General features: G+C 34.6%; 1 protein-coding gene across 1 annotated transcript in view; it reads left to right on the top strand.

Annotated features, from left to right (window-relative positions):
- LOC107690821 (protein SZT2-like) overlaps positions 1–16,023 on the top strand; it is a 107,928-nt gene that overhangs the window by 18,086 nt on the left and 73,819 nt on the right. Inside the window, exons 20-33 of the mRNA XM_016489241.1 lie at positions 145–259; positions 341–460; positions 668–868; positions 2,098–2,195; positions 5,306–5,444; positions 5,989–6,233; positions 6,882–7,090; positions 8,247–8,294; positions 10,850–10,977; positions 12,318–12,582; positions 12,670–12,841; positions 12,939–13,031; positions 13,209–13,287; positions 14,460–14,762. Coding sequence (XP_016344727.1) covers positions 145–259; positions 341–460; positions 668–868; positions 2,098–2,195; positions 5,306–5,444; positions 5,989–6,233; positions 6,882–7,090; positions 8,247–8,294; positions 10,850–10,977; positions 12,318–12,582; positions 12,670–12,841; positions 12,939–13,031; positions 13,209–13,287; positions 14,460–14,762 — 2,215 coding nt within the window. The remainder of the gene's footprint in view (positions 1–144; positions 260–340; positions 461–667; positions 869–2,097; positions 2,196–5,305; positions 5,445–5,988; positions 6,234–6,881; positions 7,091–8,246; positions 8,295–10,849; positions 10,978–12,317; positions 12,583–12,669; positions 12,842–12,938; positions 13,032–13,208; positions 13,288–14,459; positions 14,763–16,023) is intronic.

Raw genomic sequence — 16,023 nt, 5'->3', positions numbered from 1 at the left:
TTTTTTGTGCCCAATAACACCAGGAACATTAAGTAAGAAAGTAAACGCGGTCAGTTTTGATTTCATGTAGACTTTAATGTATTTAGGCATTTTTATTGAGAACTGACAGAGTCAAAGCTTATGAATTGCATTTCTCTGTTCCAGATTTTTCCACACGATCTGTCGTGCATGACGACGATGATCACATTCGAATACCTCATCCAGCTGTGTCAGAATAAAGAGCAGGTGTGTCCTCTCAGCAGCGTCAGAGATGCTTCAGGTACAAACCTGCACCGTCAGCTGTCTCCTTACACACAGTCATATGAGATCTGAAGCTCAGTGTGGTGTGTTGCTCCTGTAGGAGAGATCCCCGCCGCTGCTGCTGATGACTGCATACACACTGTGCCTTTCCAGTTCGACCTGATGAAACTCTTGCCCAAGTGCCAGCAGATCGAGCTCTTCTTCTACACCTTCAGCCGAGGTACGAGTCCATTGTCCGTCCTCCCCTATCCTCCTCCTGTCCTTTCTTACATTCATATTCCTTACCATACATCAATGGAAATGATGTATATATCTCAATTGAAAAAAAATTGACACTTATGACTGGTTTTGTGGTCCAGGGTCACAAATTAGTGAACACTGGGGCTTATTTCACTGTTTTTCTGTTGACCTTTGACCTCTGTTACAGAGGGGAAGGAGGACGCCTCCCGTAGCGCCTCCTCTCTGCCCAACGACCTCCTCCTCAGCCTCTTCCACGGCTCGCTGCAGAACGAGCTCAGTGATCGAGAGATCCTGTTGACTGACGGCGATCATGTGGCGTTCATGCATCACATCCTAGAGCGGGAAAGAGATGGCCACGTGGCTCCATTCTCACTTCCTGTCATCAAAGGTGATTTGGCTGTATTAATGCTAAAATGTCTGCAACGCTCATGCAACCAAATGAAAACATACACTACTGTTCAAAAGATTTGAAAGAAATTAATACTTTTATTCAGCAAGGATGCATTAAATTGATGAAAAGTGACAGTAAAGACATTTATAATGTAACGAAAGATTTCTTTTTCAAATAAATGCTGTTCTTTCGAACTTTCTATTTTATCAAAGAATCCTAAAAAAATAAAATTTTTCGTAGTTTCCACAAAAATATTCGGCAGCACAACTGTTTTCAACATTGATAATAATCAGAAATATTTCTTGAGCTGCAAATCAGCATATTAGAATGATTTCTGAAGGATAATGTGACACTGAAGACTCGAGTAATGATGCTTTGATCACAGCAATAAATTACATTTGAAAATATATTTACATAGAAAACTGTTATTATATATTTAATTTTAGTTTCAATTATTTTATGATATAAATTGTAATAATATTTAACAATATTACTGTTTTCGCTGTATTTTTGATTACATAAATGCAGCCTTGGCGAGCAGAATAGACATCTATTAAAAACATTTGGTAGTGTGTGTGTATATATACAGTATATTATAATTCAGCTTTGCCTTCAGAGGAATAAATTACATTTTAACATATACAAATAGAAAACAGTTATTTTAAATAGTAATAATATTTCACAATATGACTGTTTTTACTGTATTTTTGATCAAATAAATGCAGCGTTGGTGGGCAGAAGAGACTTCTTTCAAAAACATTAAAAAAAATGAACGGTACGGTAGTGTGTACTTTATATAATAGTGGTTAACTTCCATGTTTTAGGAAGGATTGTGCTTTTAAACACAGGTTTTTCCCCATAGACTTCCATTGTAAATGCATTACTGTTAACTAGTTGTTCATTTGTTTGTGCTTATATTAAACCCTGAACTATATGTATATATATTATATATCATTAATCTGGAAGCACAGAGCAACCACCCTTGGTTTGTTTTCATTTACTCTTGCTAAAGTGTAAGTGTAAAGTGGCATTGTGCTCATTGAAGAAGAAACAAGATGTTTAAACTAAGTAGATGATTTAAAACACACTAATTGAAAGACTTCACGCTAATGGATGCCAGACATCCCAAATGACCTTTAATTGATTCATTAGCAATTACTAGTGACATAAGAAGAGACTGACCCCTGATCTTCCCTCATGAGGTTTATCTGTGTGTGTGTTTTCAGAGGAGAGCTTGAAGCCTCCGGAGAGGCAGGACACTGTTCTGTCTTTCCACACGATTGGAAGCAGTAAAGAGGTGACGGGCTCCTCCAGCACACTGCAGGTACATCAGCACATATTACAGCTCAGCTGAAAAAAGCCCAACCACACTCATAGTCAGTGTTGGGGAAAGTTACTTTTAAAAGTAATGCATTACAATATTGCATTACTCCATAAAAATGCTCATTATGGCTGCATTTATTTGATCAGAAATACAGAAAAAAAAAACAGTAACATTGTGAAATATTTTAGCAAATTAAAATGGTTTTCTATTTTAATATACTTCAAAATATAATTTATTTTTTATGCAAAGCTGATTTTTCAGCATCATTACTCAGTGTCACATGATCCTTCAGAAATCATTCTAATATGCTAATTATCAATATTGGAAATTTTCTTTAGAAGCCGTGATACTTTTTTAGGATTCTTTGATGAATAAAAATCTAAAAAGAACAGCATTTATTCAAAATAGAAATCTTTTGTAACAATATACACTATACTGTTCAAAAGTCTGGGCTCAGTGATTTTTTCTCTCTTCTTTTGAAAGAAATTAATGCTTTTATTCAGCAAGTACGTGTTAAATTGTTAAAAAGTGATCATAAAGAAAGACAATTAAATCAAAGAGCACAATCAGCTAATAAACATAATAATCTACTATCGTAACATGAGAGATGTGAACTCACCAGAAGAATGTATTGGTTCCATCATCGAACACTTCACACTCAGAGCGGCCGGTTAACGGGAGATCATCAGCGCCCGACCTCTTCCACTCGCCTTTAGCCATCACGGCAGAGCTTAAACTAAACCTGAACCACCTGTGATTTCACTGACAACTATCTAAACCCAACACACACGAACCAAACTCACCCTCACACAACACACATATGACTTCCAACCTAAATTTGAGCAAACACCTGTGATTTCAAACTGAACTAAACCTAGCTGACAGCTGAACTATTTGTAACTCAACACACCTGGCAAGTCAAACTGAACTAAGCCCAACAGACCTGTGCTGAACTGACTCAACCTGACCCCTAACCCAACATACCCATGCTGTGGTTTACAACCAAACTAATCCTGACCAACACACCCACTCACTAACCCGAGCCCAACTCACTTGCGCTGAGATTTAAACCTGAACTAACTAAACCAGAATAACTCACTAACCTAACCCAACAAAAACTCACCTGAACTGACTAAAACAGCGCATCAGTGCGGAGACTTAAACTGTAAATAAAACATAAAACTCAAATCACGGTGAGCCGCAGGAGCTCGTGCGCGTCTCGCCACTGGCCGGTAACGGAGCGCGAGCTCAATAACCGGGTCAGCAGTCGCTCATGGACGCGAGGTTTTGAAAACCGGCAGGAAAATGACCTCTTCGAGCTTCATGTATGAACGCAACGCGAACGCACCATCCTCCGAGGACCAATAAAACGATTTCACAGACTGCGGCGGACGCACGCGCACCTCTCTTGCACTTCAGAACAATATAACCATATTAAGGTCGCGCGTCATGACGTCATTTCCGCTTATCCCACAGGCGGCGTCACAAATTTGTGTTTTTGGTCATCAAACTGTGCACTGTATGCCTCTCTGTTCTGCATCCACAATCAGTTATGAACACATCATGTATTTATTATTTATTGTTTATTTATATGCATTTAATTATGTAACGTGATATGATATAGCTGTAGGCAGTGTTGGGGAAAGTTACTTTTAAAAGTAATGCATTACAATATTGCGTTACTCCATAAAAAAGTAACTAATTATGGTACTTAGTTACTTTTTATGGAAAGTAATGCGTTACGTTACTTTTGCGTTACTTTTTAAATCTGGACAGGGCTTGCTTGTTTGTTTTTAAAATAAAAAAGTTATATTTTTGGCAAATATAAAAGCCTTTTCGCACCAAAAGTGAAATGAATAAGCCTCAGGCTGAAGGAAATGTAAATTTATGTCCGTACAGTAGAATGCAGAAGAAGAAATTTCAACACACTTCAGCAATAAAAAAAGACACATAATGTTTGTCTAGAGTAATTTTTGCTTAATATTATGGTTGAACTGGATCATCGAAGGTCAGAAGCAAAGACATTGGTTAATAGAATGGGATTTAATACATAAAGGATATTTGTGTTGTTTAACATTTAATTATTTCAGGTTTGCATCGTATTCTGAGTTGCATTATTTTTATTCATTTTGAGGAATACTGAATCTGTGTTTTTTTTTTATGCATATTAATGCATATTCATATTTATTTTAGAACTACAGTAACATCTGATTTCTCTCAACATGGGGACAGGAGAGCTGTCAATCAATAAATTGGAAAAAAAAAGTAACTTGCGTTACTTATTTGAAAAAGTAACTCAGATATTCTCTTGTAAATTAAAAAAGCAGTGTGTTACTTTACTAGTTACTTGAAAACAAGTAATCTGATTACGTAACTTGCGTTACTTGTAATGCCTTACCCCCAACACTGCTGATAACCAGTCCACACATGTGTGTGAAACAGCCTTTGGCTAGTAAATCAAATGGAGTTAACTTTATCTGGAGCATAATACATATGACATAAATGACCCATAATTGATATCTGACCCTCACTGATGAAACTGAAGTGTACAACTCACACACCTTTTACCACAGTGGAAATCGGTTTATTGCTCTCTGGGAATATAACCTATGAGGCATCATGCCTTACTAGATACAGGTGCACATTAGTCCATCACTTATATGCAAGGGGAAAACACAAAACAATTGCATTATTTGTATATTTTCAATATAAATAAATTTAAATTAAATAAAAAAATCATGGCTGGCTAGAGATATTTATTAAAAAATACAAACAAACTAACTAAATAATAAAATGATAAAAAATAAAATAAAATACATTTATATTATATTTTTCTCAGATTGTTTTCCAGATTGTTTGCTGCTTCTGTGATACATTTTTTTTTCAAGATTCTTTGATGAATAGAAAGTTCAAAAGAGCAGCATTTATTTGAAATGGAAAACTTTTGTAAGATTATAAATGTCTTTACTGTCACTTTTGATCAATTTAATGTGTCCTTGCTGGATAAAAGTGAGTAAAAAATCTTACTGACCCCAAACTTTCAAACGGCAGTGTACTTATCCTTCTGTTGTTGGCGGAGTTGTTACAGTGTGTGTGTTTGTTCTTGGCAGAGCTTCAGTAATGCAGATCTTGTGGATGACGAGCCAGCTGGCGCGGAGCAGGACTGCTTATCTCCTCACTGGAAATGTTACGCCAAATACATCAGTCATCAGCAGATCCTGCTCACTTTCCTGCCAGCTACATTCACAGGTGCATCGTCTGTCAATGCCAATAGTCCTCTATGTTTACACACATCATGAGATTGAAGTTATTTGAATGCTTTTTATTTAGCCACTTACATTTTTGGCTGCAAACATGAAACATGCCCACAGTTTAACCCAGCAGTTGACCAAACTAATATTGCAATCTGGAGAATGTTACTACCAACTACCAGTTGGTGGGTCTTTAATACTTATAAATGCCAATGTTACAGAAAATGCAAGAAAAAAGTTTATTATTATTATTATTATTATTATTAAAATAATAATTTGTTGCTTAATATATAATATATAATAATTATGAATAAAACATTCATAATGAATATTACATTTTTATTGCTGTAGTCTAATGATTATTCAGTTAATATTGCATCAAAATGCAGAAATAATTATAGTAATAAAAAAAAAACTAACAATGTGGTTGTCACTCCCTTAACTTATGACATGGATTTTGTGTAACTTAATACCTTGTAATACTGTTGTTATGTGCTTATTTTTTAATAATTTTCTATTTAAGCTTTATTTTGACTGTGCAGATGTGCAGATTTTGATGTCGTCTGGGCTGGAAACTGAACCTCCAATCAACAGCAGTCTCCTGGAAGAGGAGGAGACCTGTAGTCACGGCAACGGCCAATCACAGGCAGACTCCTTCGGCAGCTCTGCCAATGGTCCACAGGTTGGAACAGGTCAACATGGAGAAGACAGGAAGGGGTCCACAGTGGAAGCAGAAGCAGCGCTGGAGACGTCTGCAGGACAGAGCAACATGAACACAAGTGATACTGGTATGGGACTTAAATTCTGCTGCATGTTTCCAGACTGGATTTGACACAATGAAGTGACAAATATGACAGAAACCGAAACCAAACAAGGGAGTTTAGTTGTGTTTCACATCAGGGTTATTGTACTTAACTAAAAAAAAAAAAACATAAAAAAAAATGTTTTTGTTAGTTGAAATAAAATCCAAAAAATAAATGGTGCCTTGCACACCTGACCCAATTATGTGTAAGATGAAATTACAGTACAAACTAGAAAAATATCAATCTTTCACACTACGCAAATTTGCATCATCAAACTGTAAAACTGAAAAAACTTACATTTATTTACATCTAGTTGCCAAGACAAAATCTCTATTTTCATTTAGTTTAAATTTAGTCTATTTAGGTAATTTAGTTTAAATTAATTTAAATGTAGTTACTTTAGTTTAAACAGTGTAGATATATATAAAAAAAAAAGTAATAAAAATGGCAAGAACTCAAACAAAATTACTAAACTCACTAAAATGAAAACAGAAAATATAAAAATAAAAAATATTAATAATATATCAAAGATACAAAACATAGCTGCTTCACATGTTCCAGCTGGTTAGGGCAAAAAAATGAATGAGATGGGAGAGATTTTTATATTCATACCTCTTGTCTCATAACTTTCCGCTTCAGAGGAGAAGGACGGCGTTCAGTTTGTGGAGCCTCAGAAGCGAGACTGTCACATCACGTTCAGCAGACAGGTGTCTCAGCAGAGCGGCGCCGACGCAGCACGACCCCGCTGCCCCATCTACATCTACAACTGCTCCCTGGAGTCCCTCAAAGAGCAGCTGGTCCACCCGCGCTCAGGACGCCAGCCCAGAGACGTCTTCTTCAGGTACTGAGACACACTGCCTCATGCAGAGGAAAGCTACTGTGTGTAGCTTGAAGGTCTCAGGACATCAGCTCTGTTCCAAACCATAGAGAGCAGCCTACTGCATACCTAGACTGCGAAACTAACTGTCTAACTGAAGTAGGACCTTATAAGTGACACTGCTATTTTAGTATCGTTGATATACTATTATACTTTATATTTAGAATTTTATTTATTTATTTATTTTTCTATTTTTAATTTATATATTTTTTCCACTTTAATTTTAGTTAAAGTTTTAGTAATTTTGTGTTTTTACAAAAGTGTTCTTTCTTTTCTTTCTATTTTTTTTTAAATATATATCTATATAGATTTTTTCGATATAGTTTTTTTATTAGACTTATTTAGTTGAGTTTTTCTTTTCTTTTAATGTGTCTATATAGTTTTTATTAAATGTTTTTTTCTTAGTTTTACTTTATTTAGTAATGAGAACTGAAAATTATTATTTTTAATTCTATTTTTATATTATATTGAATTTTATATTTTATATTTTTGATATAATTTATATTTTTGTTTCCACTTTAATTTATTTTTATATTCTTTTTTTTTTAATTTTTCTATTTTATAATTTTTATATTATTTATATTGCTGTTTCCACTTGAATTTTAGATAAAGTTTTTGTAATTTTGTGTTTTTGTCATTTTTATTTAAAAATGCCTATAGAGTTTTTATTAATTAGTTAGTTTTACTTTAGTTTAGTTGTTTTGGTACTTCAAGTTGAATTAAATGAAAATGAGAAATGTTGATATATAATAACTAGAATAAAATAAATGTACTTTTTAATATTTTATTTTATTTCAGTTAAAGTTTAATTGCAAGTAACGAAAATGTTATTTTTTAATGGTTTTAGTTTTAACTTGAACTCTCTAACTTTAATTCTAACTCTAACTCTAACTTTAACTCCATTAACCCTGTTAAGTGACTGAATTGAAAAGCTCTTCATTACCAGTAAACGGTCTGAATAAAAGCATCGGTAACATACTTAGTTATGATGTCTAATAAAGTTGCCTCGGTAGGCGGTTCGCTGTATTTTGGAGCAGAGCTGTTGTGTTTGATCATTCCTGAGGGCATCATGTGGTCATCCTAATGTTGTACTGTCTGGTTTCTCTTTGGATGAGAATAGAGCTCAAGAGACAGACTCCTGGGAGTTCAGTCAGCAGCCCAAATACAGGTAGCCCTGCTTACTGCTTCCTGCTGCCGCCCTACAGCGGGACGGGGCGGGAGGGAAGGGGTGTGAGGGGCCGCTTTGGCCCCGTTACTCTAAGGATGGCCCTTCTTTCTTTCTCTTTCTCTGGAGGGTTTTGCTGTTCTACGAAGGTGACCGTAATGAGGGGATATTAGGCTACTGAAGACTTAAAAGGGTCTGAGGTCTTAAAATAACAGATTTAAAGCAAACGTTTATCTCTGTATATGCCGTTCAAAGTTTGGGTGTCAGTAATTTTTTTTTTCTAAGGATGGCCCTTCTTTCTTTCTCTTTCTCTGGAGGGTTTTGCTGTTCTACGAAGGTGACCGTAATGAGGGGATATTAGGCTACTGAAGACTTAAAAGGGTCTGAGGTCTTAAAATAACAGATTTAAAGCAAACGTTTATCTCTGTATATGCCGTTCAAAGTTTGGGTGTCAGTAATTTTTTTTTTTTTTTTGAAAGAAATGCATACTTATATTCAGCAAGGAAGCATTAAATTGATCAAAAGTGACAGTAAATGCACTTATAATGTTACAAAAGATTTTTTATTTCAAATAAATGCTGTTCTTTTTACTTTCTATTCATCCAAGAATCCTGAAAAAATCAAGCAGCTCAACTGTTTTCAACACTGAACATTGAGCAGCAAATCAGCATATTAGAATGATTTCTGAAAGATCATGTGACACTGAAGACTGGAGTAATGATGCTGAAAACTCAGATTTGATCACAGGAATAAATTACATTTGAACAGATATTCACATAGAAAACAGTTATTTTCATAGAAAACAGTTATTTTAAATTGTAATAATATTTCACAGTATTGCTGCCTTTACTGTAATTTTGATCAAATAAATACAGCCTTGGGGAGCAGAAGAGACTTCTTTCAAAAACAATAAAATATCTTACCAGCCCCAAAGGTTTGAGCTGTAGTTTATATTGTTGTTGATTGGGGTGCACAGTGATTTGGATTGTTCTATATTATCTAATGTGTTTTAAGACCTCATATGCTGCTGAGGGTTGTTTCCTCTGCCTTCTGATGTTCAGTACCAGTCAAAAGTTTGGACGTACTTAACTGAAGGCCTTCTGATTACGCTGGGAAATGGAAAAGCAATGCGGCAAAACAAATCCCTCATACATGTTCCACATTTTCTTCATGCCTTTTCAATACAGTTTCAAAAGCATCCCAGGATGCACCTCATGTTTTTATGATGAATGTCTGCAGAGCTTGAACAAAGAAGAAGGGCAAATATAAAGGAGGTTTTGTTTGTGTCACAATTTGTGCATTTCAAAATGAGTTGAGAAAAGTCATAGTAAAGCATGAGTAGATGTATCCAAACTTTTGACTGGTAGTGTACATACTTAAATTAGGAGGTAGTTCCCTGCGTGCAGACATTTAGGAGATTGCTAGACATTCGAAACGAGGCTAAATGACTGGAATATAACTTATGTCCTCTTTATTCTTGATTTATTTGTGGGATTAGTATTTGTTATCAGTCTTTGTTGATCCGGTATATTCTTCTGCATGATAAACATCTGTCTCGGTGGTAATGTCTGCTCATCTGAGCATCCCAATTTTAGGCTACATATTGGTGTCCTCAACATCTTGATTTTTTTCCACTAAGCTTTTCCCGCTTTGTTGACCACAAAAATGGTAAACCTCTGGCGTATAAACCTCAGGTGTTGTTGCGGCTATAAACCTCGGCTGTAAATCTGTTTTGCATGCTTTTAAAGCTGGTTTGAAACTGTTGCAGTATGACTGGTTTGATATTTTCCCGTCCTCTTCAGCTGTATTTACATTTGATGATCCACTGGACTGTAGATAAATGTAATCCTATTGCACTGTGCTGCTTATTATATCGTATTACACTCAGGAATACTGAGGTATCATCGGCCACCGATATTTAAAATCAACACCGTCAGCAATCAGCTATTAAGGAATGGTATTTTAATAATTAATTAAACATGTTTATTGCACTCTATAGGGTCTGTAATCACCTTTTGTTCTTGCACGTAATATAGTCAATAAATACAAACCAGAATTAATAAAATCTGAAAAATAGAAAGCATGCATTTGGTTTTTGTACACGTCAGACAGATATGGTTGTTGCATGTTATCTGCATTTTCATAATGGTATCTTTTTTCAGAAATTGCAAATAAATTGCCTTATTTATTTGTTATAAATATTTATTTATTTAACATCATGCCTGAGGTCTGACTCAATGTTACTACGATAATAAACAGCTCTTGTATCTCTTTGTTGGGCTGTAATTGAACTCTGTTTGAATTTAAATGCATTAGCTAAAAGCAAAATGCTGATCTGAAGACAAAAGTTAAAAGAAGTGTCTGAAAGAGCCAGTTTTTCTCTGTAATAGACGTATGGATGAATATTTGACTTGGCTATTGCTTTTCCTGCTGCTTGTCTCTGCTATTTTAGGCTGGTGTCTGGTGTAGTGTTGTAGGAAATGTCTGGCAGATTGTGGCCTGCTGTTATCTGATGTGTGTGTGTGTGTGTGTGTGTGTGTGTGTGTGTGTCTGGGCAGGTCAATCTCTCAGGAGCGCAGCAGCGCCGCCTCCTGGACGGAGCTCATGACACACCCTCACAAACACAAAGAACTGGCCAACTACTGCAGCCTGCTACAGGAGCACTACTACCAGAGCTATGTCAAAGGTCACACTCTAACATATGCATAGAGCTTAAATAAATACAAATATAAATAAATAAGCAAAAATAAATAAAGAACTAATTTTAAGCATTTAAGCACATTCATCTACGGCATTCTCATTACTATAATGCAATAAATAAGTAAGTAAATAAGTAAATAAATAAGGAAATAAAAATAATTCTCATTACAGTATTGAGTCCAGACATTTTTTCCATTACATTTATGGTAACACTTTACAATAAGGTTCCATTTGTTAACTATATTTAATGCATTTACTAACAATGAGCAATACATTTGTTACAGTACTTATTAATCTTTGTTAATGTTAGTTAATAAAAAATACAGCAGTTCATTGTTAGTCCATGTTAGCTCAGGTCTATTAAATAACATTAATAGATACAACTTTTGATTTTAATAGTGTATTAGTAAATGTTGGAATCAACATTAACTAAGATTAATAAATACTTTTAAGTATTAAAAGTATACTTTTAAGTAAAGTATTTATCATTGTTAGTTTAACTAATGTAGTTAGTTAACTAATGTTTACAAATGGAAACTTATTGTAAAGTGTTACCGCATTTATTTTAAAATAAAACTATAAATAAATAAACAAAAAATAAGAAATCATTTTTAAACATTTAAGCACATTTATCTAATTCTCATTAGTGTAATGCAAAATAAATAAATAAATAAGTAAAGTAAAATTCTCATTACTTCATTGAGTCCAGACATTTTTAATTACATTTATTTTATTATTATTTTAAAATAAAATATATAAACTAGTAAGCAAAAAAATAAGAAATAATTTATAAGCATTTAAGCACATTTATGTCACAAATTATTATTAGTGTAATGCAAAAAAAAATATTACAAACTCAAATTACTGTTGAGTCCAGTGTCCAGACATTTTTCAATTGCGTTTATTTTATTATTATTTTAAAATAAAATGTTTTTTTAAATTTTTTATTATATCATTCGTTTGTATGTAATCCACATTGTTCTCAATGGTGATTCATTAGCATCTCATTACTGAGATTATTAATGAGAATCATCACCCTGTCCAGATTCATGATTTTTTATATTTGTCTAAATAAAAGGTATTTAATTAATTATTTTTGTCTTTAAATATTTAATATTAGTCTAAAATAAATTGTGTCTGCAGATCTACAGTAAAAAACATTAGTTTGATATATATATATAAAATTCTTACGCATATATATAATGCATTTCATTAATGTGAATTGGGGCACAAAATGTGTTCATAAAAATAATATCACAATACAAAAATACATACAATGTTATTAATGTAATTTTCACGGCAAATGATTTCATTGTCGATTGACAGGTGTTTATCGCAGTCTGCAGCAGTCGCACAACGTGAGCTCGCAGGACTTACTGACGGCTATGGACTACTGCGAGGAGTCGCTGCAGGAGATCGACATCACTTCCTTCCTGCAGACGCTCTGCGGACACGTGCGTGTGTTTCGTGAGCGTCACGAGCTGCATGGCTCTGTCAACGTAAGCAAGTCCAGTGACGCTTCCACCACCTTCATCATCGGAGAGGGAGAGGATGATGGAGCTGACAGAGCCACGCTGGTGTCTTCATCCAGGTACTGACCATAGAGCAATGCATTGTGGGATTAATGCTTTGTTTTCGTTGTTTTTATATATTTTATATTATTTTTTTTTTCTCAAAGTATTGAGCTGGAGGATGTGAGTGAAGCGGATTCCAGTGGGAAAGTCTCTGCTCCCACATCCCCACTGGACCTGGACGAACCGAAGTCTCCAAAAATCCCAGAATTCCCTCTGTCGCTCCTCCAGTCCCAGCAGAAATGTGACGTGTATCCTGATTTGCACAAAATCATACAGGTACGGCTGACAGCAAATGTTGTCAGGGGCGTAGAAACAACATTTTTACAACACAGCTGTCATACAAACAATATCTCATATTCTTTTTGCTTTACAGGATAAGTTCATGGAAATCGGTGCTCAGTATTTCAAGACTGTACCGTCCAATCCACATTATTTCTTTTACTGCCTTCCATCTTCCAAAAAAGAGGTGCGTACACACATTAAAAACATACACACATTACATAAAATACAAAAACAGAACTGTATTGGAAACACTGGGAATAGTCTTATATAGACAAATGTTTGACTGTCAGATTGGCGCTCATCTTTATAACATGAATGGTTTATGGGAGCGTTTTCCTTTCCTCTCGTCCACCGTCTGCAGGAGGATTTGGACCGAGAGGGAGAGCGGAGAGCCAGTGAGGACTGTGAGGTGTCTGAAGCTGAACTCGCCACAGAAGACGGTTAGACATCCTTCATGACACACTGAATGTTCAATTTAATACCCGAGTGCTACATTTTTAATATCACCTATATCTAAGTAATTGGTTTTGAAGAAATGTAATGCCATTTGCAACATATTTAAAGCGATTAACTGTAATATTTCCCTCACTAAATGTGTTATGCATAAAGAAAATAATAGTGTTTTAAACATCTGTTTATCAATCCAGTGATGCTTCAGTTGGATTGTGAAAAGTTTTCTATTATATTATTGGTCAGGGATGTAACGATGCACCTTTAGCCGGTTAAAAATCGATAAAAATATGTGACGATTCAAGTCGGTGGGCATTTATAATAATGTATCTCTGAGGGGAGCTGACTGACTTCAGAAAATTTTAGATGGTATTTTTTTTTTCATCTTGCGTCCGTAAAATGCATATTAAAGTACTGTTTATAAGCGCTGCGCTGCTTTGTTTACAGCGGGAACCCAGAAAACGCTGTATCGCTGCTGTTCCATGAGCGCCTCCTGCTGTCAGAGAGTGAATCTGCGTCTCTTTCAGTTTCCTGCAGATGTTTTATGTAGTATAGTTTCACAAAGCTAAAGTCAGACCCTTCTGTTTTTGCTTCAAATTTCGAAATGATACAATCTAATTTAAATCAAAAACTGCTCATGCTGCATGTATGCATCATCTTTGATTAGATCGTGATTAAAATGCCGTGGTTGCCTCTAATTTTAAATGGGAAAAGCACAAGCAAAGCCTTAGTTTGTTTATATGAAGACATGTCTTGTATTTGTATTATTCATTCATGTGATTTGGGAATTTAGTTTTGCGATTCAACATAATTCAATTTCACAAAGAAATGTGCAACATTTTGTCTAATAATAATAGGACACTTTTTCATTTATAATTTGTCATTTTGTTAAAAAATCATGGGAAAATTGTATCGTGAAATCAGTATTGTGAATCATATCGCATGAATCGTCACATCCCTATTATTAGGTAATAATATTGCATGCACAGCCACGGTGCCATAGCACTGGTGAATGAACATTTAACAGGGACTTTAGTAGGGTCCGTTGATTTCATGTTATTTGGAAAGTTTATGTGTGCATTTAATAGTGTTTTGCACCCGTTAGTAAACTTGAAGTATATTAAAACATGGTTATCCATATTTATGTTTTGCATATGCGCAGAGAACGTGTCGGGCTGCTGCATCGTGACGGAGAGTGACACGGATCTGGAGGTGGAGTATCAGGATTGTGGGAATGGCAGAGCGGAGGCTGGAGGACAGGGAGCCGGTGAAGGCGAGTCTCCGTCGGACTCCAACACAGTGAACCAGGACGAGGACTCCTTCAGTATTCTGGACGGAGACTCTCTGCTGGAGGTGGAGGGTCCGCAGCCGGAGATGCCGCCTCTGTTTGTGCACCTCACCTGCTCCGTCAACATGAAGAGCTGCCATGGCTCCATGCCCACACAAACACTGCCAACCTGTCTGGGTGAGACACTGAACACACCGCTGAGGGTTCTGCCACTGACTTCAGACTCTGTGCTTACAGTCATTTAACAGGGTCTTTTTCCCGTTTTTTCCCTAAAGTCAATGTCAGTCAAGATTTGTTGACCAAAAAATTAATCATTTTGTTTCTCATGGTCATTTTTTTTTTAATTCAAGGTTGTTTTTAACTGTACTGTATATTTGCATACAGTATTTTGACACTTTTATCCAAATCAAGTTACAATTGAATAACGTTACAAAAGATTTCTATATGCTAATAAAAGTTATTAAAATTGTAAATGAGCTTTATGACTGGCTCACTTCTTCGCATTAAAAATCATAATAATAGTGCTAAATAATAATTTGCTAAATACCAAATAAGTATTTATATGATATGTAAATGTAGGTGGACTTATGTTAATTAGCTTATGGTTGTGACCTGGAAATGTCATGAAAATGTTGGTTGTGAATATAACAGTCATTTAAAATAAGACATTCAACCATTTAATTGTATTAATTTCAAGGATTGGCTAAATATATATGAAAATATGCCACATCAAAATCCTGATCAACAGTGTTGTTAACATAACAAAAAATAAAACAAATGATTTTCTAAAAATAAATCTAAAACTAACAAAAATATTTAATTAATTGAAATTAAGCTGAAATAAATATTAGATGAAAATGCTGAACTTAAAAAAAAAAAAAAGAGAGAGAAAAATGTTACATTGGCAACTAACTGAAATAAAATAAGTTGAAGTTGAAGTACTAAAAAATACCAAAACCTGAACTGAAATAAAATAAAGCTAAACAGAAAAATTATTTAACAAAATGACATAAGCACTAATTGCTTAATAACAAAATTACTAAAATGTAAACTAAAATAAAAACTGCAAATAAATAAATGTAACTTTAAAATGTTAATAAATTCTATAATAATATTTACATAATATAAATATTATAATATAATATAAATAAAGAACAACTCATGAAAAATCATTATTATAAAACGGATAGTTCCGGTCCTTGATTCTGATTGGCTGAGCCGAGTTCTAAGCTGTTGTAAATTACTCTACAAACATACACCTTTGTTTACGTTTGTGTGTTGCTCGACAGCCACTTTATTGGAACCACAACAATAAAGATAAATACATTGTTTTGTGGAAGAATACTGTTTTTATTAATATCATTACACTTTATTTGCTCTGTTTTATTTTGTGAAACCGTACTACATATATGGAATAACCGTTTTATAAAAGCAATAA

Source organism: Sinocyclocheilus anshuiensis, unplaced genomic scaffold, assembly GCF_001515605.1.
Source record: "Sinocyclocheilus anshuiensis isolate Anshui unplaced genomic scaffold, SAMN03320099.WGS_v1.1 scaffold1753, whole genome shotgun sequence".
Classification (NCBI taxonomy): domain Eukaryota; kingdom Metazoa; phylum Chordata; class Actinopteri; order Cypriniformes; family Cyprinidae; genus Sinocyclocheilus; species Sinocyclocheilus anshuiensis.
The sequence above is the reverse complement of the archived record's forward strand: the minus strand, read 5'-3'. Positions and strand labels throughout refer to the sequence as shown.